This window comes from Rhinoderma darwinii, chromosome 3 (genome assembly GCF_050947455.1).
Source record: "Rhinoderma darwinii isolate aRhiDar2 chromosome 3, aRhiDar2.hap1, whole genome shotgun sequence".
In the NCBI taxonomy this organism is placed as follows: Eukaryota; Metazoa; Chordata; class Amphibia; order Anura; family Rhinodermatidae; genus Rhinoderma; species Rhinoderma darwinii.
In genome coordinates, this window is record NC_134689.1 from 184,211,367 (window position 1) to 184,238,444 (window position 27,078).

A 27,078-nucleotide genomic window follows, 5' to 3' on the forward strand; every position below is an offset into this window, starting at 1 on the left:
TTGTTCTGCTCAATCAGAGGAGCAGAACAAAGGAAAACCGCAAGCGGCCGTTCTGTTACACCACGGACAACACTGGCGGCCGACGGAAACCTTTGACTTTATTGGGTGTCCATGGTTTTAAACACAAACAATAGCGCAGCATGCTGCTCTATGGTTTCCGGTAGTCTCTGCCAGATCTGCAACGGAGTCTCCAACGCAAATGTGAACAAAGCCTTAAGTATTATATTACGCTATTCCATCCCGAGGTATTCCACAAAAAAAAAAAAAAAGGGAGTAGAACGCGTGGTATACGTTTTTTTTCCCCCATGGGAGCCCATGTGTGACGGATGCCACTGTAAGGCCATACAGTTGGGAAGAGCATCAGGTAGCGCTCAGCCCAGGGATGCTGACATTGGGGAAACCTGTGCCGTCACTGTCTATATATGGACAGCGACGTCGGGGATTCTTTCAAAATCAGAATCCTTGGCCAGAGTGTTGCCGACACACTGGCCAGGGATTTTTGCATTACAGAGCCCCTAACATCACTGCCTATACATTGACTGCGCTGTCAAGTGCTCCTCCAGGAGTGAAATCTCCAGCCAGATCATTGCCGATGCTCTGGCCGGCGTTTCCGGGATCTCAAGGCCCCCCAGAGTCTCTGTCTATATATAGACAGTGACATCAGTGGCCTCCTCTAGTAGCGGAATCTCAAAAGTAAAGAATGCTGGCCAGGCACAATAGAATCAGGCTAGAATCACATGGGGATGGGTTCTACAGCGCATGCCTAGCTATCTCGGACAGGGAAAGAACGCTGGGCATGCACAATAGTCTTTAGGAAGGAGCAGAAAGCAGTGCTTGCGCAGAAGCGGTCTAGATGACGACAAAGAATCATCTGGGCATGCGAATTGTTCCCAACAGCTACAGGGACCTTGTAAATACACAGATTAAAGAGAGGATGATCATTCACGTGCAAAGAGAGGAGGGACTGGTTAGGGAGCCGACGGAAGGCTTGGACCAAGAAAGAAAGACAGGAGTTGTCAATTGCAGGATTCAACCACAGGCACAAAAGAAAAATGGTAAGGAATTTTTAATTAAAACCAATTACAAATGTGTTTTGGAAAAAACGTAGGCCTCATGCACACGACCGTAGCCATGTGCCATATCACCCACGAGCCACCCACAAATCTCGGGGGTCCATTATTTTCTATGAGCCTGGACCGCAGAACACGGCCGTAATAAGACATGTCCGTTCTTTCTGCGGTCCAGGCTCCTGGGCCATGCACGGACCATGGAAACGGTCGTGTGCATGGGCCCATAGAAATGAATGGGGCCGCAATTCTCCGGGGGAATTGCGGCCGCAAAAGCACGTTCGTGTGCATGGGGCCTTAAACTGCAATGAAAAAGTTATTTGATGCAAAGGTGTACATAGCCTTTAACTTTTCATGAGCATCTTAAATGTGTCCGCCTCTGGCTAATAATATCACTTTAATACGTGTAAAACAGCGCACAAAACTATTTTTATCAGTTCTTGAATAATGTGTTTTGAGCGAACAAAATGTATTTAAAAAGTTACAAATATTTGCAATTTGTAATATAAAAAAAAAAAAAATACAACTTACCTGTGTATTATTCATGTCATTGGCCAATTTATTTCCATTTGATAACCCTATTAATAAAAGAATAACCTAGTTTAAGGTACAATTACACGTAAAAAAAATAAAAAAATTTCAACACCTTACCGCCGCAGCCAGTTATGACCTTCCCGACAGAGCCTCATTTTTCAAATCTGACATGTGTCACTTTATGTGGTAATAACTTTAGAATGCTTTTACTTATCAGTGATTCGGAGATGGTTTGCTGGTGACACATTGGACTTTATGTTCGATATATTCCGTGTTTGTTAGTGAAAAACACCAAAATTGATCAAACATTTTGAAAAATGTGCATTTTATTTTTTTATTTAAAAGCATTTGCTTAAGACAGATAGTAAAACCTGGTTCTCCCGGGTATAGAAATGCCATATATGTGAACAAAAACTGTTATTTGGGCAAACGGCAGGGTTCAGAAATGAAGAACTCCATTTGGCTTTATTTGAATTCTGCTTGAGTTTCACTGGTACTTCAATTTATAATGTGGGGGCATATGTAAGATATGCGGAGTAAATCAGGGCAAAATAAGAGGGTATTTTTGGTTCCCAAGTATTAGGGCCTTGATAACCACTTCTTGAAACAGAAATGTTAATCTCTGGCCCGCACATCTGGACGATTTTTCATCCCTGTCTTATGGTAGGCGTAACTTTTTTAGATTTTCTTTTATAGGCGTGGTCGTACGAGTGGCAAGTTGGTCCAAAAACAGCAATTCATGCATTTTTAATAAGGTTCATCATGCAGTATAAATGACATGTTAAGTTTATTCTGTCAGTTGGATTCCAGCGTATACCAAATTGATAGTTTTTTTAGGTTTCTAACTTTCACAATAAAAAAAGACTCAAAAGGGGAAAAATAAATTTTACTTGAAACTATTTTTTATTTTTGTTACAATAATTTCTTTAAACCCACAAGGGGACTTGAAGGCCGAACCTCTGATTGCCGTTATAATACACTGTACTACTTACGTATGCAGCGCATTCTTTTATAACCATCAGTTTTACATTGACAAACAGCCTATTAGGGAGGAGGGCAAATGACTACAAACCACTTAGATGACGCGGTTGCTATTGACTGGCAGCATCTAAGGGGTTAATCGGCCAGGGTTGGAGCTAGCTGGAGTGCCAGACGTGATATATAGTTGACACTAGGGTCACGATACCAGAATTTGGACTTCGATAACAATACTTTGTGTAGTATTGCAATTCTCTATACCAAAATGATACTTTGCCAACAATAAAAATAAAATAAGTTCTTCCATTTTTTGATGTGAGGCATGTGGAGGTTCAAAATTCATCACACCATGTGCCTCACATTATTAGTAATTAACCCCATCATGTTCCTCGCATTCATAATGGACAACATTGGGTTAATGTGTAAGGTACATGACGGGGTTAATTACTATTAACGTGAGGTCAATTTGTTGTGCAGGTTATTACGGTCACGGCGATACATAATGTGTATATTTTATGTATTGAGACTTTTATTTTAATGTTTATTGCAAAACATGTGTGTATTTAACTTTTTTATTTTATTTAGTACTACGTTATTTTTTGTAACTTTTTTATTTTTAAACTTTAATGTACTGGCATATATATGTATATATACCTAAGCATGCCCTAACAACAGGAAATATGGTCAGACAGCACTGGGGTCCTTCAAAGGACCCTGGGCTGTCTGCCCATATATGGTATGTCCCTCAATCGCATCACAGGGATTCCCATTGACACGATCCAAGGGACATCCCCCTTCTCATTTTCGTCTTGAATGCTGCGGTCATCTTTGATTGCAGCATTCAAGGGAATAGAGACAGAGATCAGAGGTTTCTCTGATCTCCGCTGTTAGAGCGCGGCTGTGGCTTTGTAATACAGCCATTGCCCCGCTCCGGACCACAAGTGCGCCGCGGTCAGCATGAGGTGATGCGGCCGACGCTGAACTAATGAAGACAGCACATGGGGGTGTTTTGCAGCGCGCCTGTCATGTTCTCGGTCTTCAATTCCGGCGCTACACTAATGAGCGCCGCATCGCCTCATGCTGACCGCGCACGCACACCTGTCAGGAGCAGGGCATTGGCTGTATTACACAGCCGCAGCCCCGCTCTGACTACATTTATGTATTACAATACTAAGCTGTGCGGCCGCACAGCTTCGCATCGAAAGGCTGTACATGAATTAACGTTACTGAAACGTTTCAGGGTGCACGGCATCAAAATAGTATCGATATTTCAATGAATCATGCAACCCCAGTTGACACCCACTTCTGATGTAACTGTACAGCAAATTGTGGGGACCCCTTCCCAAGTATGATGTACAGTTATGTCAAATGTCGGGAAGTGGTTAACCAAATGATTGCTGAACTTCTGAAATAATCACAAGCATTAGAGGCACATTTACACCATTAGAACTAACATACAAAGAACAATTTTGTAAGCATATCCAATCATAGCACAGGTCTATAGGGAAAAGTCAGAAGATGACCATTTAAATGTTACAGTCACAAAAAGATGTTATGTATAATCAACTGTCATCTACTCTATATGATATAAAGAAAAAATGCCTGATGATAGTGGGGCCCAGCTTTGTTCTATGAGAGTTATAGAAACAGCAGAGAAAGCGTGCGCAGCCACGTCTCCTGTCATTCTCCGCCTGGATGTGGCTGCCTCCTGACCAGGTGAGGTGAGGGCTAGAGCTGGAACCTGCATCTATCACTCATTTATGGCATATTTGGTGTATATGCCATAAATGTCTAAAATGGGAATATCCCTTTAAGTGGAGAACAACCAACTGTAGGGCAGCAGTCCAGCACCTCTGCTGTCAGACTAGTCCCCCTTGGCTCTGTGCCCCCAAAAGCACAGCACCATTATAACAGTGACCGCTGTACATGTGAACATTTTTCAGTCTTCAGAGGTATTTGCATTGACAAAAATTTACATACTTGCACCTAATCATGTACTAAAAATTTGCAAAATTACTTTTAACATTTTTAACTATTGAGTTGTATTTATTCCCATTTTCTTTACCGCCAACATTTATTTTTAGAAAACCTGATAAACTCAACATCCAAGTTTCCGAGCACTCATACAAAATGAGGATTTTACCATTTTTGCTATTCTGGGGATGTTCCAACAGGTCTTTGGGAAGGCTTTGTGAATTATTCTGTCTCAACTGCATATGATCTTCACTTTCGTTTTCAGCTACTGAACACAGGAACACTGGATGCGAAGTAGCATTTTCCTTTGCTGTAACTTTATCACTATTTTTTTGTGGAGATTTTTTTTCATGTAGTTTATGGTGGGAAGAATTCACACCTTGCAAAGTATTCGTCGCACATTTAAACGAATGGCTGGTTGAGTCCCAGTCTGAAGCATCTAAACAAAATAGAATAGAAGTAAACTAAAGAAATGGGAAATAAAATGTATAAAGTGTATTTTTTTTTTTTTTGCCTAAAACATGTGTGGCATATAAATTACTAGATAATAAGTACCAATAAAAGTAGTAGCTCAAGAAAAGAAAAATGACCACAGACAGTCCTGTCAACTGCATGTTTTAGTATAATAGAAAATAATAATTTTTATTTATTAGGCACAAACGCATTTCACCGAATTTTTCAATGGGAGGTGAGGGAGGGGGGGGGGGGGGAAGAGAGCGAGAGAGAGAGAGAGAGAGAGAGAGAGAGAGAGTGAGAGAGAGTGAGAGAGAAAGGACCTGGACTACAAGAGCAAGAAAACTAAAACGAATGGGAGGCGTATGAGAGTGGAGTTCCCAAATATTGAGATCAAACTTTCTGCAGTGGGTACTTGATGCCTATAGAGTTGATCATATATTACCTTCAATATCATCCGCATCATCCAGACCCAAGTCTGCCATAGAATCTTAAAACGATAAAGAATAATTAAACATACGTAACAAAATTTGTCTTACTGCACAAACAGCTCAGTTAAATGTATTTGAACTACCTGGCTTATTTTTTTCAGGAGGTGTCCTAATAAAATTAGAAGTGGAGACTTCATTCTTTTGCAAAAATGGGTCCTGGGGAAACAAAAAAAATAAAATTAAAAAAATAAATTGAACAATGAAACAGACAAAGTGATATAAAAACTTAAGACGTCGATCATACATATAAATATAGCGTATTCATGTTACAAATAAAAATAGAACAGATTTTACTATGGCTAATTTATATCGATCATCGATACCTTTTTCATTTCCAGTGACTTCACATCTGTACTGTTATCAGAAACCTCTGCAGAGGACAGGAAAAAAAAAAAAAAAAAAAGTTAGAAATCAAATCATTAGGCTAATAACATTTAGTAAGAATGCAAAATATCTCAGGCATAGTTATCCAGAAGGGTTGAAAATAAGCAGAGAAACAGTTAGTATTGCAGAAATCCAGAGTCTGTTATTGCAGCCTGTGGCGTTATACAAAGCTGATCATACCCCTTTGCCTAAAGTGCCAGCCCTCATCTTGTAGCTTACAGCTTCTTGATTGTTTTGGAAAAGAAGGGCAATAATACACATCTAGTAAAGGAATGAGAATGGAGAGCTAAAAAAAATGCCTATTAAAGCAGAAAACCCTCTACCAATATGATGTTAAAATAACATTACTTCATTCACTACTATTTTTACTTCATAACTAATAATTATATTTAATGAGACACGGAACTGGAACTATTTTATATAGGATACTAAGATAACATGTTAAGCGGCTCTAGGTTGAAGATTCACTTTAAGTAAATGTAAAATGGCTATTGTGTATTGTATTTAGTTAAAATGTATTTAGAATAAAAAAATTAAATAAAAAGGAATCTATACGGTACCTTCATTGGATTCTTCTGAGATACACTGCATATGGGCCTGAATAGAAGGTGGAACCCCATCACTTACAGATTGCTTTCTTGGGCTTTCTGAAGCAGACTAATAAATACAAAAAAACATTAGGGAAAACATCAAATAAAACAATGTATGCCAAGTTATAGTTTGTTATTGTAAACAATTTCAGAATTGGTGGAGAAATGTCAAAAATGGTATTCGGATTATGGTGGGTGTTGAGTGAGAATTTGGTTTTAATTCCAAGTTTCCATATAGAATGTTTCTTCGCTGCCTCCTTAACAAATTACAAAGTATCAGTCTGCATTTATTATAATATAAAAATTTTTTTTACAATTTGGTGACTACTATTAGGGAGAAGTGGGAAGGAACTGATCAAATTTAGATGGCATGAGGTAAGTTTTTGGGAGAATGAACCCATGCGTTACAATCAGCCATTTCATCCTTAAATTTTAGTTTCTAGCTTTCATTAGTAACAAAGTACTGTATATGGCAATACAAATTTTAAAATGATCCATTTACTTGCCATTTAAAACCTTTCATATATGCACAGCCACTAAGTCTCTCAGTTGAATTAGCTACCTAATATACTCAACATCGAAATCTATGTTCATAACTTAGATGTGACAGGTTTACTCACTAACACTGAAACCACCAGGTCCGTGGGACTGATGGATTCAGTGAAAAGCACTAGATACAGTTGTTCTGTACAGAGAATACAGAGCAGCTGTATCTAAAAAAGTAAAAAATAAAAAAGTATTTACAAAGTTACACAAAAAACACCGATACACCTTTTAATAAAAAAAATTTGCCTTACAAAAGGTCTACATAGCCTTTAACCCCATCCAACTGAGGATGCTCACTAAACCCCTCGATAAATTCGTTGAGGGCTGTAGTTTCCCAAATGGGGACACTTTCAGTGGGTTTCCACTGTTTTGGTCCCCCAGGGGCTTTGCAAATGTGACATGGCATCCGAAAACCATTCCTGCAAAACTGAAGCTCCAAAAGCCAAATGGTGCTCCTACCCTTGAGCCCTGCCATAATCGGTAGACTTTCAAATATTGGGGTGCGTTTTCTCCGTTATGCCTTGCAAAAATGTCTACGTTTTATTGGAAAAAATTCATTTTTACAGAATAATTCCACTAAATTCAGCAAAAAACCTGTGAGGTTAAAATGCTCATTATACCACTTGATAAATTCCTTAAGGGGTGTAGCTTGCCAAATGGTGTCTTTTTGGTGGTGTTTCCGCTGTATTGTCACCACAAGACCTCGTCAAACCGGACATGGTGCCTAAAATATATTCTAATAAAAAGGAAGTGCCAAAATCCACTAGGTGCTCCTTTGCTTCAGAGGCCTGTGCTTAAAGAGGCTCTGTCACCAGATTTTGCAGCCCCTATCTGCTATTGCAGCAGATAGGCGCTGCAATGTAGATTACAGTAACGTTTTTATTTTTAAAAAACGAGCATTTTTCGCCAAGTTATGACCATTTTTGTAGTTATGCAAATGAGGCTTGCAAAAGTCCAAGTGGGTGTGTTTAAAAGTAAAAGTCCAAGTGGGCGTGTATTATGTGCGTACATCGGGGCGTTTTTAATACTTTTACTAGCTGGGCGCTCTGAAGAGAAGTATCATCCACTTCTCTTCAGAACGCCCAGCTTCTGACAGTGCAGATCTGTGACGTCACTCACAGGTCCTGCATCGTGTCGGCCACATCGGCACCAGAGGCTACAGTTGATTCTGCAGCAGCATCAGCGTTTGCAGGTAAGTCGATCCTACCTGCAAACGCTGATGCTGCTGCAGAATCAACTGTAGCCTCTGGTGCCGACACGATGCAGGACCTGTGAGTGACGTCACAGATCTGCACTGTCAGAAGCTGGGCGTTCTGAAGAGAAGTGGATGATACTTCTCTTCAGAGCGCCCAGCTAGTAAAAGTATTAAAAACGCCCCGATGTACGCACATAATACACGCCCACTTGGACTTTTACTTTTAAACACACCCACTTGGACTTTTGCAAGCCTCATTTGCATAACTACAAAAATGATCATAACTTGGCCAAAAATGCTCGTTTTTTAAAAATAAAAACGTTACTGTAATCTACATTGCAGCGCCTATCTGCTGCAATAGCAGATAGGGGTTGCAAAATCTGGTGACAGAGCCTCTTTAAGTACAGTAGCACACTAGAGCCACATGTGGGATATTTCTAAAAACCGCAGAATCTGGGTCTGGAATGGAGTTGCGTTTCTCTGATAAAACCTTCTGTGTTACAGAAAAAAAATGGATTAAAAACAGATTTTCCGCAAAAAAAGAAATAAAAAAAAAAAAAGTGTGTACATTTCACCTCTACTTTGCTTTAATTTCTGTGAAATGCCTGCAGGGTTAAGAAACTTTCTAAATGCGGTTTTGAATACTATGAGGGGTACAGTTTTTAAAATTGGGTAATTTATGGGGGTTTCTAATATATAGGGCCCTCAAAGCCACTTCGAACCTGAACTGGTCCATAAAAAATAAGACTTGAAATTTTCTTAAAATTGTGAGAAATTGCTGCTAATGCTCTAAGCCTTGTAACGTCCTCGAATAAAATAAAATGATGTTCAAAAAACGATGCCGACATATGGGAAATGTTAACTCTTAACTATTTTGTGTGGTAAACCTATATGTTTTACAGGCGGATACGTTTAAATTTAGAAAAATGCAAATTTTTGCAAATTTTCTTAAAATGTTGGTGTTTTTTACCAATAAACACTGAACGTATCTACCAAATTTTACCGCTAACTTAAAGTACAATGTGTCATGAGAAAACAATTTCAGAATTGCTTGAAAAATAAAAGCATTCCAAAGTTATTACCACATAAAGTGACATGTCATATTTGAAAAAAATGACCTGGTCCATTAGGCAAAAAACATCCTTAACCCGTTAGTGACCGGCCCATAGTCTTTTTACGTCGGTCACTAACGGGCCTTGTTCTGATGCCATAGACTTTTTACGTCGCGGCATCGGAATAAGTAAACAGAGCAGGGAGCTGTCAAATCTCCCTGCTCTCAGCTGCCAGAGGTAGCTGAGGGCTGGGGGCGTCCCTGCTCTGCCGGGTGAGATAGATATTAGTATCGATCTCACCCATTTAACCCCTCAGATGCCGTGCTCGATAGCGAGCACCGTATCTGAGTGGTTTTGGAGAGAGGGAGGGAGCTCCCTCTCATCCCACTGACACCCGGCGATAAGATCGCCGAGTGTCAGTGTCTCCGATGGCAACCGGGGGCCTAATAATGGCCCCCAGGTCTGCCTGGATTGAATGCGTGCTAGGTCATGCCGGAGGCATGAACTAGCAGATGCCTGTCCGTTTTAAACGGACAGGCATAATACACTGCAATACAAAAGTATTGCAGTGTATTATAATAGCGATCGGAGAATCGCATATTAAAGTCCCCTAGTGGGACTAGTAAAAAAAAGTAGAAAAAAAAGTTTAATAAAGTTAATTTAAAAAAAAATGTGAAAAAAAATATGAAAAACCCACTTTTTCCCCTTACAAAATGCTTTACTATTAAAAAACCAAAATAAAGTTAAAAAAAGTTACACATATTTGGTATCGCCGCGTCCGTAACGACCCCGACTATAAAGCTATTACATTACTTAACCCGCACGGTGTACGCCGTAAAAAATAAAATAAAAAAAGATGGAAAAATTGCTGTTTTCTGTGAATCCTGACTTTAAAAAAATTTGATTAAAAAGTGATCAAAGAGTCGCATGTACTCCAAAATGGTACCACTAAAAACTACAAGTCGTCCCGCAAAAAAAAAGCCCTCATACAACCGCACCGGCGAAAAAATAAAAATGTTACAGCTCTTCAAATATGGAGACACAAAAACAAATAATTTTGAAAAAAAAGCGTTTTTACTGTGTAAAAGTAGTAAAACATACAAAACCTATACAAATTTGGTATCGTTGCAATCGTAACAACCCGCTGAATAAAGTTATTGTGTTATTTATAGCACACGGTAAACGGCGTAGATTCAGGACGCAAAAAAGAGTGGCGAAATTTCAGATTTTTTTCTATCCCCCCCCCAAAAAAAAGTTAATCAATAAATAACATGTACCTCAAAATGGTGCTAATAAAAAATACAACTTGTCCCGCAAAAAACAAAGACCTTATACAGCTATGTAGACGCAAAAATAAAAACGTTATAGCTCTTGGAATGCGATGATGGAAAAACTTAAAAAATAGCTTGGTCATTAACGTCTAAAATAGGCTGGTCATTAAGGGGTTAAGAGGTTAAGTGGAGGATATGATCAGGCCACATGCACAACTTCAAACAAAAGCAATCCAAGCCAATGTAGTATTAGAAAATGAAACCTAACTGAATAGGGGAGACTTATGGGATAGTTACAATCCTACCTCTGAGTCCCAAGGTGATTCAACATCATCTTCGAATCCTAGTTCTGTCAATAGTGCAACTATAGACACAAAAATATACATATTTCAGTATTGTTTTGATTACCCACAATGTACATGTAATGTATATCAATTTGACTCCAAAGGTTACTGCTAATTAAACCAAATGTTGCTTGTAAAGGTTTTGGTAGAACAGGTAGACATTTGCATAAGCAGCAATACAAGAGACAGTGCTCACATAATTCTAATGGAGAGCTATGGGGAATTCAGTTTTCCCATCACTGCCCAATAAATACACCAGCACAATGAAGGTTGCCTTCAGTCAGAGAATGGCACAGTAGACTGACATAAAGAAGCTTGTAATAAGGTATACATTATTACAAAGAAAATGTTAGGCTGGATTAAAGTAAAGGTAGTATTACGCAGCCCGACGTGAACCGTGTAAAGGAGCACCGATCAACGAGACAGCTCGTTGATCGGCGCTCGTTTTCTCCTTTCACAAGGAACTATGTATGGGGACGAGCGCTCGTTACTCCGATCACTCATCCCCATACATTTCTATCATCTTGGCAGAACACCTTCCTGTTTATACAGGGAGATGTGCTGCAGACAACGATAATAGTTTATGTATTTAAAACTATGCAATCAGCCGATGAACGAGCGTTTGCTCGTTCATCGGCTGATTGCTGCCCTGTGAACGCTTATTATCCCGATAACTGGCCAGCGTAAAAGGACCTTGACGGTGTGAAAATCCATTGTAAATCTGAAGGAAATATGCATGTATTAACATGTGGACTTACGCCATATTTGACGCAGATGTGACCTCTATGGTAGGTAGAATAGCACATGCTACAAATGTTATTTTTTTACAGGATCAACATTTAGCGTTCAGTCCCCTGAACACCAAATGTGAAGTAACTTTGCAATTTAGTGTTCAAAAATGTGGTCACGCAAGAGACTGGAACCAAATGGTCAAAATAGTTTCGGTTATACGCAAACTCACTCACTATGTGTTGCCTCTATGGTAGTAGGTCCACAGAGTGAGCTGTATAGAGCTCAAACTAGTAGTGTTGTAAGTAGAGTTATTCTAATCACAATAAACATACAAACCTTTTCTGCCAACACCATCTCCGTTAGCTTGTACCTTTTCTGACTGAGCAATATCTACCATAACTGATAGTTTAGAACTTTCATCAACTTCATCCCCCGAAAAAGACTCATCCTGAAAAAGAGAAAAGCAGTTGATAATGAAACTTATGAAGTATTATCCAGATAAAAATTTGTGTAACCAAAGAATAGAACCTCCTACAAATTTGTTCAATAACCGTATTTGAAATGCCTGAATTAACCCTTGATGCAAGGCCAATTTTCATACTTTTGACATACACATATATAAAGGTCCCATGCACACGACCGTGCCCGTAAATCACAATCCGTAACTACGGGCATGGCCGGCCGCGAATAGCCGTCCACATTTGCGGGTCGTGCTACCATTATAAAGTATGGGAGCACGGTCCGTAAAAAAAAAAAATAGGACAGGTCCTATTTTTTACAGAAGGTTTCTACGGCATGGACACCTTCCCGTAAATATACGGGAAGGTGTCAGTCGGCCATAGAAATCAATGGGTCTGTAATTACGGACTGTAACTGCGGTCCGTAGTTACGGACAAATTCTACGGTCGTGTGCATGTGGCCTAACCTGGAAAAGAATAAATAAATAAAAATCACATTATTTCCCCATACTCTTATTTTTTGCAACTGGACACCCGGCACCTACACAGAAATGCCAACCAGCACTTTACACTCATAGGCACCTTCATTAAATTTTGCATCAAAGCTTAACATTTGGTAAAAACTGCATAAAAATTCATGTTGTGGCTAAAAGTCTGACCCAAGCAGAGACTAATACACAAAATCTCCTAAACATAAAAGATTTGCAGAGTTCATACATGACCCAGATACATTAGCATCACATAGTTGACAAATGTTCTGAGTAGGTGCAGGGGTGGTTAGATGTGCTCATCTTCACACTCTTTTTGTATTAAAACAAAGGTCCTCCTAAATGTGACAGAGAGCACATATCTGCTCCCATTGGTAAAAGGTGTGATGACATGAAAGGTCCATGTTTCACCCAGAATCAGGAAGATAAACTTTCCATCCTTCTGTAAATTCTTGCACCTATAATTTGTAAGTGAAGATTCTGCGATTTTACTCATTCCCAGTGCAGCCATTTTTTGCTTTCATTTTCGTTCTATTCTCCACGCACTCCAAAAGTCACAAGTTTTCAATTTTTCCATAGATATAGCTGTGTGAGAGCTTGTTTATTGCGCGTCGAGTTGTATTTTTCATGGCAACATTTATTGTACCATATATTGTACTGGAAATCTGAAAATAAATTTGTGGGGTAGAGTAAGGAAAAAAAACAAAACAGCGATTTCTCCGTTGTTTTTGGTTTCGTTTTTACGGCGTTCATTCTGCAGGTCAATACAATTACGGCGATACCAGATTTATGTAGTTTTTCGTGCGTTTTACTACTTTTACAAAGCAAAGGGGATTTATTGAGTGCTCACTGTAAAATTCTTATTTCATCGAGTTCATTGGGATACACAGAAGACCATGGGTAAAGGCTGTTGTCACTAGTAGTTGACAAGGAAGCCAAAACAGTTAGCTCCTTCTTCCCAGGCTATACCCCTCCTGCAGGCACTGAGCTATTCAGTTTGTGCACTAGCAGTAGACGCAGTAAGGAGAACCCAACATACATTATCCATGAAAACAATTGTCAGAAAGAATAGATTCCAGAAGGTCTACAAAAGACCTGTAAATGCCTAAGAAGAAAGTGAGAAAAAAAAAAGTTCTAATTGGGTGGAAGCGGTGTCCCCCAACAAACTCAATGAGAAAAGGATTTTACAGTGAGTATATAATAAACAAAACATAAAAACAACACTTTTCTCGCTCGTGTCATTGGGGGACACAGAAGACCGTGGGACACCCAAAAGCAGCTCCCATAGGAGTGAAAAAAAAAATAAAATAGATATAGGTGTCCCCACCACCGTTGTTCACCTGGAGTCGTGGAAGGCATCCAAAAGATGCAAAAAGTGTAAAGAGAAGGAAAGACCAGATAGCAACCCTGCACATCTGCAGAGCAGTGGCCCAATGGCACACACAGAGACTGAGACCAGGAAACTGCGGAAAGCAGATAAACCACGGTGGCGTATCACACCTGTCGGGGCCACCAGTATTGCTAGGATATCTTCAGGCATGCTTCTGAGGATATTGGGGCAGAAGAGAAAGATACACAAGAGACTGAAACAGTTCCATTAAGTGACCAGAGTGCCCAGCACCTGAGCTAGAGGATCCATCCTAGATCCACATCTGGGGTCACCTCCATCTATACAGAGCTGCTCGGACCCGACTTGCTGCAGGGACCGCACTCCTAGGTTTATGTACTCTGGAATAAAGAAGTTAGTTCTCAGGTTGCCCATTCAAGGGATGTGGACTGCAAAAAAAACGACACATGATTCTCCACCCTGATAGGAACCTTGCTCACTCCGACATCACCATCGGGATGCAAGTCCTGCCTTGATGGTTCAGGAGTCTAATGGAGAAAGAGAAGAATGATCACTCCCAGCTCCGAGACAGTGAACTCAGGAAAAGTTTCTCCAAGTGACCAAATCTCTAGCGATGTAGGATGCCCCCCCTTCCAACCCCCTAGATTTACATATGTTGGAAGAATCAAACAGTGGGGCGGAAGGATGGACCTTAGATTATGGTCGGAGAATGAATGAATGAATCCTGAAGTGTACAAGACAGTCCCGAGAATAAGGATAGAACTGTCTAGCGACGACAGGGATCAATATAATCAGCCTCTGGAGTGGGCGAGAGTGAAAAAGGATGGTCTAAATCGAAGAAAAAGGAGCATTGACCAAGATGACATCCAGGTGGGGATTTACATCCCCTGAACCAGATAATGGACATGACCATGGCTAGTAGTTTATTGAAGCCACAAGGTGCGGTCACCAGGCGCGATCTTCGGTTTCCAGAGAAAAGGAACTTGCCCTGTGGAATGAAGGTTGTCCCGGTCCTTAAGAGACTTAATCCAAAAAATTAAACAAAAAAAACACACCCTGAACTAGTGCTTAAGTTGCTTGAGATCCAGGGTAAGCTGAACACTTCCATCTCCCCTGGTTTCCAAGGATAGGACACAAAGGATTAGGCAGCATAACCCCCCCCCCCCCTTCAAAAAGCAGACCGTGAGCCCGCTCCATACTCACCCTTCCCAGCTATGACATAACTGTTCGTCAAATGTCAGGAAGGTGTTAATAGGGTACAGAGATTCATTGTCTAGCCCTTATATTTGCAGCAACCATTTAAAGACATGGCATATTTCAAACGGCCTTGGCAGTGAAAGGGCTAAAATAAGATATACTGTTCTTTAAATTAAAAAAAAAACAAAAAAAACATACATCTCTGGTTTTAACTGGCGACTTCATATATCTCAAGTACTGCAAAATGTTATAAAGTAAGAAAAGATAATAGCAGCTAATGCAAAGTAATGGATTACTATATGGAAGACGAAAAATCAAGTGTCCATGCAACTAGCGTTTTCAAGGATACAATTAATGACACAAACAATATTGCAAAGGAAAGGAAAGCGACTAGAATAGCTAGCACAAATATAGGGGGGCAGACGACGACAAATAACCTACTGAAAGGAAAGCACACACTAATTCTCTAGAGCTTTACGGGCACAGAAGTTTACTTACATGCTTCCCAAATACCCTAGTATGTAGGTCTTCAATGCCTGCTGTATTGTTCACTTTCATATTGGAATCTAACTGTTCAATTACTTCACTGGAATATTGAGAAATGTTATTTTGTGTTTGGTCGTGAACCTCTTCACGGTTTGTTAGATTATCTATAGCAACGCATGGCTGGATACATTTGCTTGCTTTCTTATTATCTTCTTCTATGGCATTGGTAAAATAAATATTTTTATCGGTTTGTATATTTGACTTAAAGCAGCTTTTTAACGTGGTCACTTCACTTCCCATTGGGGAAGTTCCATTTTCATCATCATGTTCCAGTAACCCAAATATTAGTGACACTGGAACCTCATTGGTATCTGGACAAGCTTGAGCATCTTCAGTGTCCTGAATTGAATTTTCTATGTAGTTGAGAAGTGATTTATTACAAAAACTTTGCTGCTTATCCATAATTTCTACATGATCTGACTCCATATTATTGCCAATTCCAGAGGTTAGTTCAACACCTTCTGCAACATGAACAGCTTCATTTTGACTGTGTTTCATACCGGCTTCAATAGCTTCATTGACACTTTTATCACATTCTTTTTCTGAACTATCTTCATGACTTTCAGATAAATCATCCTCATCTTCATCACCTTCTTCTTCTTCGTCCTCCTCCTCTTCATCATCATCCTGTTCAACTTCGAAGTCTTCTTCGCCCTCCTCCTCCTCCTCAAAGTCTTTCGATTCTTCTTCATCTTCCTCACCTTCTTCAGCATCATCTTCAGACTCTTCATTATCATTCTGCATCTCTTCATCACCATTTTGCATCTTTACATCATCATCTTGTTTCTCCGTGCAGTCGATATTCTCCTCTGTGTTGTCTTTATTGCTGCCTTGATTCTCCGATTTCCCTTCGTCTGCTGAATTTCAAAAGTCCACAAGCAAGCAGGAAAAAATAAATAAAAAAAAAGCCAAAAAAAAATATTAATAAAAACAGTAAGTTTGAGTGGTTGTTAAACATTTTACCTTATTTATTTCGAGGAGGGAGGTAGAAGCCAGCTGGGAAGGTTTTGCAACAGAGCCAGGTTTATTGCACACAGGATGAGGAAGGGAACAGGTCTGGGGGAAAGACTTAGGAGGGGACGGACTGTTGGCACCATCATCTTCACTATCATTGACAGAGTCTTCATCACTATCAGATTTACTCTTCAGACTAAAGCCTTTAGGCTGTACTGAGGTAAAACTACCCTTTTCAATAACTACATCAAAAGAAACAAACACAAGTCAGTTATGCACTCCAAATAAAAAGTCCAATCACTTGACAGTGGGCTGAACAGTCTGTTAGAAACTTACTGCTGTTCTTTGTATGAAGGAGTTGTGTCAAATTTGGTTTGGCAGTCTTCTGCAAAAATAATAAATAATGTGAAAAAATGTATTAAACATTAAAAAAAAAAAGTGTGCAAAAATACTATGCAGTACACAACATTAAATAAAAAATTTATACTAGCCATACATCCAACTAGAGCCTTATTGTCCTTTCTTTCTCCCACATACACTCCTCTTTCAACCCGAACAGATCACATTAGCCACCTACAATGCAACCGCCACCCTTGATCTAGAGGCCAAGCCTTTATCGAAGGTGGACTTCTGTTCTTTAAAACGGACACAGAAACTATTATCCCAACCTAAATGTCTATTTTTGTGGCCGTTTTTAAAACCTCCTACAATGCTCTATTATGGGGATGATTCCCTTTATATGTCACAGCCACTGTTAGGCCCAATTCAGTTTACTAAAGATGTGTGGGTGACATGTATGCATAGTTTTCCTCTGCATCTGAGAACTTTCCACAATCGGTATCTTGTTTAATTCCCACGTAAAATTGTCTTTTCCAGCTGGGGATTTCAAGTAGTGGTTGAGGTTATCCAGGTGTATAGAAATTGTATAGAGTTTACTTGCATGGTTTTAAACCTTTCAGGCTATTATGTTATTTTAAAGAGCGCTTTGTTTTAATCTCAGATCTGCTTTATATTTCTGGTTTTAGGAGCTTATAGATTGAGGATTTCTGTGCTGAAAACAAGCACCATGATTAATTTACATATCAGAGGTCCTCAACCGTTTTATAGTTCAAGAGACGTTTTCAAACAGATTGTTATTGTACAGATTATTAGGGGTACGAAGTATCTGTTTGGTTTTTACAGTTTCTGGACTTTTATTAAAAGGGTTAAATCCCAACTTAGACACCCCTGTTTTGCCTTGTCGGGCAGCCGCTGGCTGCCGATTCCAGGTGGGAACTAGTATGGGCCGCCCATGTACACGGCTTTCTCTATTCTGTTCTATGGGAGTTACGGAAACAGCCAAGAAGTGCTTGCTCGGCTGCCTCTGTCACTCACATAGAATAGAACGGAGAGAGCCACACGCATGCGTGGCCTTAGTCCCGGTTTGGAATTGGCAGCCAGCAACCGTCCCAACGGGCGCACCTATATTGAGTGACCCTTGTTCTCGATATAGGTGCGGGGCCCAGAACGGAGACCCGCATTTATCAGACATTCATGACATATCTTGTGGATATGTCATAAATGTTTAAGTTGTGACTAACTCTAAAAAAAAATTGTTTCCAAAAACTGTGTTTATAATGGAAAAAATAATATTGAAAAAATAGAATATACTGTCAATTTCCTGTTGCATTAGCCTTTTGTGACATTACAATCACTCTCAGTTTACAAGCAGGGCTGATTTCATAAACTATGTTCATGTAATACCTTTGGGCTAAAATCTAAGTCCTCTTCATCAGAAGAAGGCGGCCAAGAATCAGCTTCATCAGAGGCATGGCTAAGACAAAGAAAACAAAAGAAGTTAAAGAAATCTAAGAATATTTTCCAGTGAACTTAACCCTTTCACGACCAAGGACGAAAATGAACGTCATGGTCGGGTGCTAGTTCCCGCACCATGACGTTCATTTTCGTCCGCATTTCAAACTGTCACTCTGTGTAAACACAGAGTGACAGACGCGCGCTGACAGCTGTCGTAGACAGCTGAGACATCAGTCTCGCCGGACAGCGGACCATCGCCGCTGCTTTCGGCAGTTAACCCCTTAAGTGCGGCGACGGATTGCCGTCGCCGCATTTAAATGGTTTGAAGCACATCGGCAGCCCCCACGAAGTGATCGTGGGGGCTACCGATGCTTGTCACAGCAATCGGAGGTCAGATAATGACCTCCGGGTTGCCATGTACGGAAGCCTCGGAGGAACAGCCTCCGGCCGTTCCTCCTCTGCTTCCTGTCAGTGTGACAGTCACGTCACAATGACAGTTAGAGTACATCACACTACGTGTGTAGTGTAATGTACTCTAGCAGCGATCAAAGCTGCAAGTCTCAATGTCCCCTAGTGGGACAAGTAAAAAAAGTAAAAAAAAAGTAATAAAAATGTTTCAAAAAAAGTGTAAAAATAAAAGTTATAAGTTCTATAAACACTAAATGCTTTTTTTCCCAATAATAAGACTTTTATTATAGAAAAAAATTAACACGTTAAAAAAGTAAAAATATTTTGTATCACCGCGTTCGTAACGACCCCAACTATAAAACTATAATGTTATTTTTCCCGCACGATGAACACCCCAAAAAAAAAAATCAATAAAAAACGACAGAATAGCAATTTTTTTGGTCACCACCGCTCCCTAAATAAAGAATAAAAAGTGATCAAAAAGTCGCATGTACCCGAAAATAGTACCAATAAAAACTTCTATCCGTCCCGCAAAAAACAAGCCCTTACACAGCTTTTTTGACTAAAAAAAATTAAAAAATTATGTCTCTCAGAATATGGTGACACAGATTTTTTTTTATTTTTTATAAATAAGTCATTTTATTCTGCAAACGCTAAAAAAAAGGATCAAACCTATATACATCTGGTATCGCCGTAACCGTACCAACTCGCAGAATAAAGTAAAAATGTCATTTATAGCGTACGGTGAGCGCCGCAAAAAGAAAACCTAAAAAACGGTGTCAGAATTCCTGTTTTTTTGCTCAGGATTGCAAAAAAATGGAATAAAAAAAATTAAAAAAATTAAAAATAAAAAAAAAAAAAAAAAAAAAAAAAAAATCGCATGTACCCCAAAATGGTACCAATGAAAACTAAAGGATTGTCCCGCAACAAATAAGCCCTCGCACGGCTCCGGTGGAGAAAAAATAAAACAGTTCTGGCTTTCAGAATATGGCGATGCAAAATGTGCAGAGGGTTCCAAAAGTGGATAAGATCGGGCGCCATTTATCAGTGCGACACCGGCCACATATCTATGAAATATTATTTATTTACCCCATTATTATACCCTCTTATTATGCCCGGAAGTTCTCCGCACAGATTACATATGCCCCCCACATTATAAACTGAAATACCAGCGAAACCCAAAACAGAAACCTACCAAGCAAAATCTGCGCTCCAAAAGCAAAATGGCGCTCCCTCCCTTCTGAGGTCTGCAGCGTGCCCAAGCAGCAGTTTGCGCCCACACATATGGCGTCGCTATACCCGAGAGAACCCGCTTAACGTTTTATGAGGTATTTGTCTTCTGTGGCACAAACTGGGCACAACATATTATGCACTAAAATGGCGTATCAGTGGAAAATTGCAATTTTCACTTTGAACCATCCGCTGCGACTTAACCCCTTTGCGCACTATGACTTAATTGCCCGTCATGGTGCGGCGGTTGATGTATGGAGCCAGCTCACGTGCTGAGCCCGCTCCATACACTGCGGGTCTCGGCTGTGTATTACAGCAGGCCCCCTCGGTACTAACGGACAGGTACAGCGATCGCTCTGTTACAGAAGCCTGTAAGAATAACAATATACTGCAATACATTAGTATTGCAGTGTATTGTACCAGCGATCCAATGATCGCTGGATCAAGTCCCCTAAGGGGATTGATTAATAAAATGTGTAGAAGAATTATAGTTATTAGTAGTGAGAATTATTTTTTTTAAAGTTAAAAAAACAAAAACACCTTTTCGCATTTTTCTTCTAAAGTAATGTAAAAAAAATGAACAAAATTGGTATCGCTACGTCCGTAAAAGTCCGAACTATTACAATATACCATTATTTAATTTGCACAGTGCACACCTTAAAAAAAATTAATAATTGAAACCGCCAAAATCGGTTTTGAATCACTTTTTATGTACCAAAAAATGGTACCAATAAAAACTGCAGCTCCTCCCGCAAGAAATAAGCCCTCACACCGCTCTATTGATGGAAAAATAAAAAAGTTATGGCTCTTGGAAAGCGGGGAGTGAAAATCTAAAATATGAAAGCAAAAAATGGATCAGTCCTGAAAGGGTTAATTCATTTCTAAAAACTTATGATCACATGTGGGGTATTTCCGTACTCGGGAGAAATTGCTTTATAAAAAATGGTTGTTTTTTTCCTCCTTTATCCCTTGTGAAAATGAGAAAATGCAACATTTTAGTGGAAAAAATTTTGATATTAATTTTCGCGCCCCAATTCTAATAAACTCTGCAAAAGACCCGTGGGGTGTAAATGCTCACTATACCCCTAGAAAAATTCCTTGAAGGTTTTTCCAAAATGGGGTCACTTTTGGTGGGTTTCCATTGTTTTGGTCCCTCCAGTGCATTGCAAATGCAACATGGCACCGAAAACCATTCCAGCAAAATCATAAATCCAAATGGCGCTCCTTCCCTTCTGAGCCCTGCTGTGGGTCCAAACAGCAGTTTATTACCACATATGTGGTATTGTCGTAATCGGGAGACATTGCTTTACAAATGTTGGGGTGCATTTTCTTCGTTATTCCTTGTAAATAATAAAAATTTCTATGTTGTTTCAGAAAAAAAAGTACATTTTAATTTTTACAGACTAATTCCAATATATTTAGCGAAAAACCTGTGTGGTCAAAATGCTAACTATACCCCTAGATAAATACCTTAAGGGGTCTAGTTTTCGAAATGGGGTCGTTTATGGGGAGTTTCTATCGTTCTGGCAGCTCAAAGCCTCTCCAAATGTACAGTGGGGCCTAAAACATTTTCAATCAAAATATGAGTACTGAAAGCCTCCGGGTGCTCCCTTCCTTTTGGGTCCTGCCGTGTGTCCAGGCAGCGCATTAGGGCCACAATGTGGGTATTTTTGAAAACAGGAGAAACAGGGTGATAGATTTTGTGGTGTGTTTCTTCATTCTCATGTTCGCTTTACAAAGAAATTGGTCTTCAAACTGATACTTTTATGAAAAAAAAGTTTTTTGTTTTTTTTTTTCACCTGCTATGTATTAAATTTAGCAAAAAACTGTGGGGTCAAAATACTTACTATACCCCTAGGTAAATACCTTAAGGGGTCTAGTTTTCTAAATGGGGTCATTTGTGGGGGTTTCCATCACTCTGAGACCTATGAGCTTCTGAAAACCTGGCTTGGTGCAGGAAAACAAAATGTACTTACAAATTTATAAAATTACTATTCAATTTGTAAGTCCTCTAAATTGCTGAAAATGTATTTTCTTTTTTCAAAAGTGCTGCCAAAATAGAGTAAAGAGATAGAAATATATATTTAATTAAAACTATTGTACAGTATGTGTGTACATATGTGACATATTGCAGTTAAAAATAGGGGAAAATGGTAATTTTTACAAAATTTCTTCAATTTTTCTATTTTTTAATTAATTTCCGCAAATCGTATCAGTCTACTTTTACCACTAAAATAAAGTACAACATGTGACGAAAAAACAATGTCAGAATTACTTGGATATTCAAAACTTTCACAGAGTTATTCTCTGATAAAGTCAGACATACCAGATTTGAAAAAAATCTGGCTTGGTCATTAAGGTACAAACATGCCCGGTCATTAAGGGGTTAAGTGTTTGTCCAGTTGTGAGCATAACAATATGTAGGGAAGTGTCTATTTGTGATGCTTACCTGCTATTTATTTTCCTTAGTACTACAGCGCCTACATGGAGTCTAAAAACCCTCCTGTCTTATTATTGGCTCAGCCTGCCGCACTCTCTCACTTTACTGCAGCTCTGCCTCTTCAGATTGGCTGCTGTGTATAAACACAAGTCCACTAGAAAGTCAGATAGGGAGAGAGGACCAAGACACAAACATTTCGGCTTGTTTACATAGATGGCACGAGACCGCTAAAGGCAGTGATTGCCTGCAGGGGTCACGTGTATGAACAGAATGTCATCACTGCAGACAAGTCAACAGGGATCGACAATGCTGGAGAGGAAGGGGGTTTGAACAGTATTTTTTTAAAATTTCATTTACTTCGATCCTGCACTTCGTAAAAAAAAAAAAAAATTTAAACAAGCCCTATATGTATTTGTTTATGCCCAATTCCTATCCCAGCCCTGGTGTGTGGCCATCTACAACCCCTGACAAAAATTATGGAATCACCACAATTAGAGGATGTTCACCCAGATTTTGGACTTAGTAGCAAGTACACAAATCAGATATGACCCAAAACAATGTTTGTTTAATAGCTGAACATTCTGGCTTCATGAAACACACCTTTAAAAATTGAAATAAAATTATTTTGAAGAATGGTATATTTGTTTCCAGATCAAATATGTATATAAAAAAAAACACAACAAAAAAAAAAACAACCCTTGACCCATTAAAAGGAGCCGATCAGTTCCTTTATGCTGCCCTCACCAAGAGCAGCAGAAAGTAGTGACAGACACGCTGATTTCAGCGGTCTGCCACTTAAGTCTGTCTGTGGTGTCGTTTTTGTGTACTCACACAGTGGACATTCCAGCGCGATGACAATCGCTGTCGGCAAGGGGTCCGTCGCTTTTGCATATACCCCGGACTACCATGGGACTTAAAGTGATATATATTCACCTCAGACATTTATGGCATAGCTATAAAGATATGGCATAAAAGTCTGATAGAGGCTGGTCCCAGCTCTGGGACACGCACCGATCTCAAAACGGGGGGTTCCCGGCCCCTTCCCTGCCTGGTAAGATGCCTGCTGGGCAGCGAATCCAGGAGACTCAGTTGCAAATTGGCCAGGATTACGGAAACAGCCAAGCTTGCTGAGCTATGAGTTTTCCGTAACTCCAATAGAAGTCAATGATGGAAACAGTGTAGCACAGCGATCTATGCGGTTTCTGTAACTCCTAAGGCCCTGTTCACACTGAGTTTTTTTTGCAGGCAGATTTTCATCTGCCTGCACGCAGTTTGCCGTGATGTTCGCCCGCCGCCATCAAGCGCCGCGGGCAAAAACGACGCGAAAAACGCTTTCTTTGCCTCCCATTGATGTCAATGGGAGGTCAGAGACGTAAACACCAGAAGATAAGGCATGTCGCTTCTTCTTCCCGCGAGATGTTTTTTCTGCTCGCGGGAAAAAAACACCTCCGCCTCCCAATGAAATCAATGGGAGACATTTTCGGCGTCTTTTCAGACGCGGTTCCCGCGTCCAAAAACTCTGCATTAACAGGGCCTAAGTCCTCCAAAAACAGAGTGGTCAAATGAGCTATGCTGTTTTCATGACTCTCATTCACTTCTATGAGAGTTACTGAAACCATGTAAGCTCAACTGTTTCCGGTACCCCGACCACCTCTGCAGACAGGGCCGGGGTACCCTAATCTTGAGATAGATGCGTTTCCCTGCTCTGAGACCTGCACTGAAGACATTTATGTAAACATGTGAATGATTGCTTTAATAATGTTAGCGTTATACTCACAGGCAGCCCATTAGGCACAGCCTAAAAGGCGCACATCCATGGCTGACCCCCGGGTGGCATGGCAACTCATCGGCACCCCGTGAAGTAAGCGCTAATGTGCATAAAGAGGAAGGGCTAAATGGCCGGGATCTAAGGGTTTAAACGTCCGAAATCAGCAGTAACTTTGATCCCAGTCATTGAAGTGGATGTGAGCTTTTTATTACAGCTGGCACCCGCTGCATATGGCAAGGACACAATTAGGATGCAATGGTACCCCTATTTGTGAAAAGGGGTTAAGGATGCTTACCTGGATTCAGATTCAGCTTGAGAAATTTCATCTGCTTCTAAACAAAACAAACAAAAACAAAATCATCATTTAGCGTTTAAAAGTTAATCAAGAAATATACTTCTACGGAAAATTGCATATATACTGCATGGTTTAAAAAAAGATGTCCAAGTAGTGGGACAATCCCTAAAGCAATTGGATTCAGTTTAACTGCCATAGCAATCAGTTGATTTCCGTGGGTCCATCTTCTTTAACCCTTGGCAACCCATTATTAACATCGGGGGAAGCTGCGTGCAGGCACTACCGGGGAAATGTAATATTACACAACACTGTTTCAAATGAATGGCAACCCTGTAGTACACTGATCTATAGAGTTTGCCAGAGTGGGAGCTGCTCTTTGCGGGTGCTTCTTTCTGGCTCATGAGGGGGTGGGGAAAGCACTGAAAACACTCTACGACTTCAGCACCACATCCCTTTTCATACCCAGGGTCAGAACCCAGGTCACACATTTTCAGCTATCGATTTTATTTTTTCTGGGAAAACCACTAACACAACGTCACTTCTATCTTCAAAATTCTGTGCGGATTCATTTCTTAATATACAGTATTTTTATAGCAATCAGAGCTGGTCTTTCTGATACAGAGCTCTCAATCCTTTACATTGTTTCCAATAAAATAAGATTTACGGAGAGCTGAAGATGTACGCATTGTCATAAAATAAGTGATACGGTGGAAATAAGATTTAACTTTTTAAAGTAAAACATGTCAAACTAGATGTACACATAAAAATATTTTTCGTTTGCACTTGTTGGCCAACCAGACTAATCTTTCTTGATCTTACCAGAATATAAAAACACACCAAATTATCTTATATAGTGTTTGTATTGGAATCACTCCCTTTTGCCACAATAGCAGTGCAAAATACAAATGCAGGGCATGTCAAATATCCCATGAACCTATCAGACTATAAGCTCATGTTTGCGGCACAATGTAGTCTCTCAAAAAAGCAAAATTCAAATTCACTGCAGTCTTCCACGTTATTAGAAAGCTTGGAGGCAAAAGGGGGCAATTATGAGAACAGCACTATGTTAGGATCCAAAAGTGTAACTGGAATCCATTCAATGTTTAAAGGTGAGAGGTAGAATATAGTGAAAATGTCCATGTTGTATTTTGATAAGGAAGATTGTAAATTCCTCACTTAGGCACAGGATATCACTAAAATTCATACTAATCTTAATTGTATATTTTTATTACTGGTCATTTGACTTGTTTGTTATGTCTTGAATTGTAACAGTGCAGAATATGTTGGTGCTATATAAAGATGAAGAAATGCTTTAGCCACCTAATATTATATAGGCGTGTGACAATTTGCTCTACCATTTTTGTCTAGCAACCTTTCTAGATAAGCGAAAGATAAAAAGGAAGAAGCGATAACTATTACCTCAATCTATGGTAGAAATTGCATTAGTAAAGCATGCATCACTATGTGTGTATTATTCTCTGAGATATATTACAGTATCCTATATTAAACCCTTCACGACGGCTTCATACGGCTATACACGTTCCAACTGCCGATGCCCCGTGTAGTGGTCACGTATATAAACGTTGGCAGCCTGGAGCGGGGTTTAATGAGTGGAGTGCTGCTACAGTGTGAGCAACGCTGCACTCATGTCTGTCTGGGTTTTAAGTGCCCCGGAATACACCCCCCCCCCCCGCCGTAGGTAGCGCCACACGCAACCCCCGCAAAACCCCCTGTAGATAGCGCTGCCTAAGCTCCCTCTAGGAGCGGAATCCCTGGCCAGAGGGAGCCGCTGACGTCTCAACATCTCCGCTGTAAATAGTGCCACCCCACCTGTAGATAGAACCCTCCCCCCCCTACTGTAAACAGCATCGAACCCCCGTTCCCCCTGTAGCGCCACCTAAGCTCCCACTAGGAGCAGAATCCCCATTGTCAGATCGCTCTGTGCCGGGAATTCTGCTTCTAGAGAGAGCCCCTGAAGTCACTGTCCACCAACAGGGGCTCTCTCTGGGAATCCCCAGCCGACAGTCTGACCGGGGATTCCGCTACTGGAGAAGCCCCTGGCATCACTATCCATATATGGACAGTGACGTTAGGGGCTACTCCTGGAAGGGAATCCCCGGCCACAGCGCTGCCGATACTCAGGCAGGGGATTCTGTTTTTAGAGTTAGCCCCTGACGACACTGTCTATATTTAATTTTCACTGCCTAAGGCCTCATGCACACGACCGTAGTGGTGTGAACGGACCATGACTTGCGGCTCGGACGGCCGCAGAGTGTCACCTGCGGCCGCCCGCAAATCACAGGCCGTGCACATTGCAGTGTGCATTAATTTCAACGAGCCTGGACTGCAAGATGCAGCTGTAATAAGACATGTCCGATCTTTTTGCGGTCCAGGCTGCTGGGCAATGCACGGTCGTGTGCATGGGCCCATTGAAATGAATGGGGCCGCAATTCACCCGCAGATTTGCTGGTGAATTGCGGCCGCAAAAATATGTTCGTGTGCATGGGGCCTAATTCTAATGAAATCTATGAAACACCTGTC

The 27,078-nt window shown here is 40.3% G+C and overlaps 2 protein-coding genes across 7 annotated transcripts in view; both read right to left on the reverse strand.

Moving 5' to 3' along the window:
• ANKRD26 (ankyrin repeat domain containing 26) overlaps positions 1–27,078 on the reverse strand; it is a 99,967-nt gene that overhangs the window by 44,812 nt on the left and 28,077 nt on the right. For 4 of the 6 annotated variants that reach the window (XM_075857136.1, XM_075857135.1, XM_075857134.1 and 1 more), the window contains exons 7-19: positions 24,538–24,574; positions 18,346–18,415; positions 16,939–16,987; positions 16,612–16,844; positions 11,948–12,059; positions 10,841–10,899; positions 6,442–6,538; positions 6,062–6,142; positions 5,821–5,867; positions 5,581–5,653; positions 5,452–5,496; positions 4,723–4,992; positions 1,599–1,645 (exon numbers count right to left, since the gene is read on the reverse strand). In XM_075857136.1, coding sequence (XP_075713251.1) covers positions 1,599–1,645; positions 4,723–4,992; positions 5,452–5,496; positions 5,581–5,653; positions 5,821–5,867; positions 6,062–6,142; positions 6,442–6,538; positions 10,841–10,899; positions 11,948–12,059; positions 16,612–16,844; positions 16,939–16,987; positions 18,346–18,415; positions 24,538–24,574 — 1,220 coding nt within the window. The remainder of the gene's footprint in view (positions 1–1,598; positions 1,646–4,722; positions 4,993–5,451; positions 5,497–5,580; positions 5,654–5,820; positions 5,868–6,061; positions 6,143–6,441; positions 6,539–10,840; positions 10,900–11,947; positions 12,060–16,611; positions 16,845–16,938; positions 16,988–18,345; positions 18,416–24,537; positions 24,575–27,078) is intronic. The other 2 variants (XM_075857138.1, XM_075857137.1) reach the window with 2 other exon arrangements.
• Positions 15,577–16,481, reverse strand: LOC142748510 (uncharacterized). The gene has a single exon (XM_075855581.1). The coding sequence runs from the start codon at positions 16,411–16,413 to the stop codon at positions 15,577–15,579; it is 837 nt and encodes a 278-aa protein (XP_075711696.1). The 5' UTR covers positions 16,414–16,481.

Coding starts and splice junctions, on each gene's coding strand:
- LOC142748510 (XM_075855581.1), bottom strand. CDS start 16,413: ATGCAAAATGGTGATGAAGAGATGCAGAATGATAATGAAGAGTCTGAA.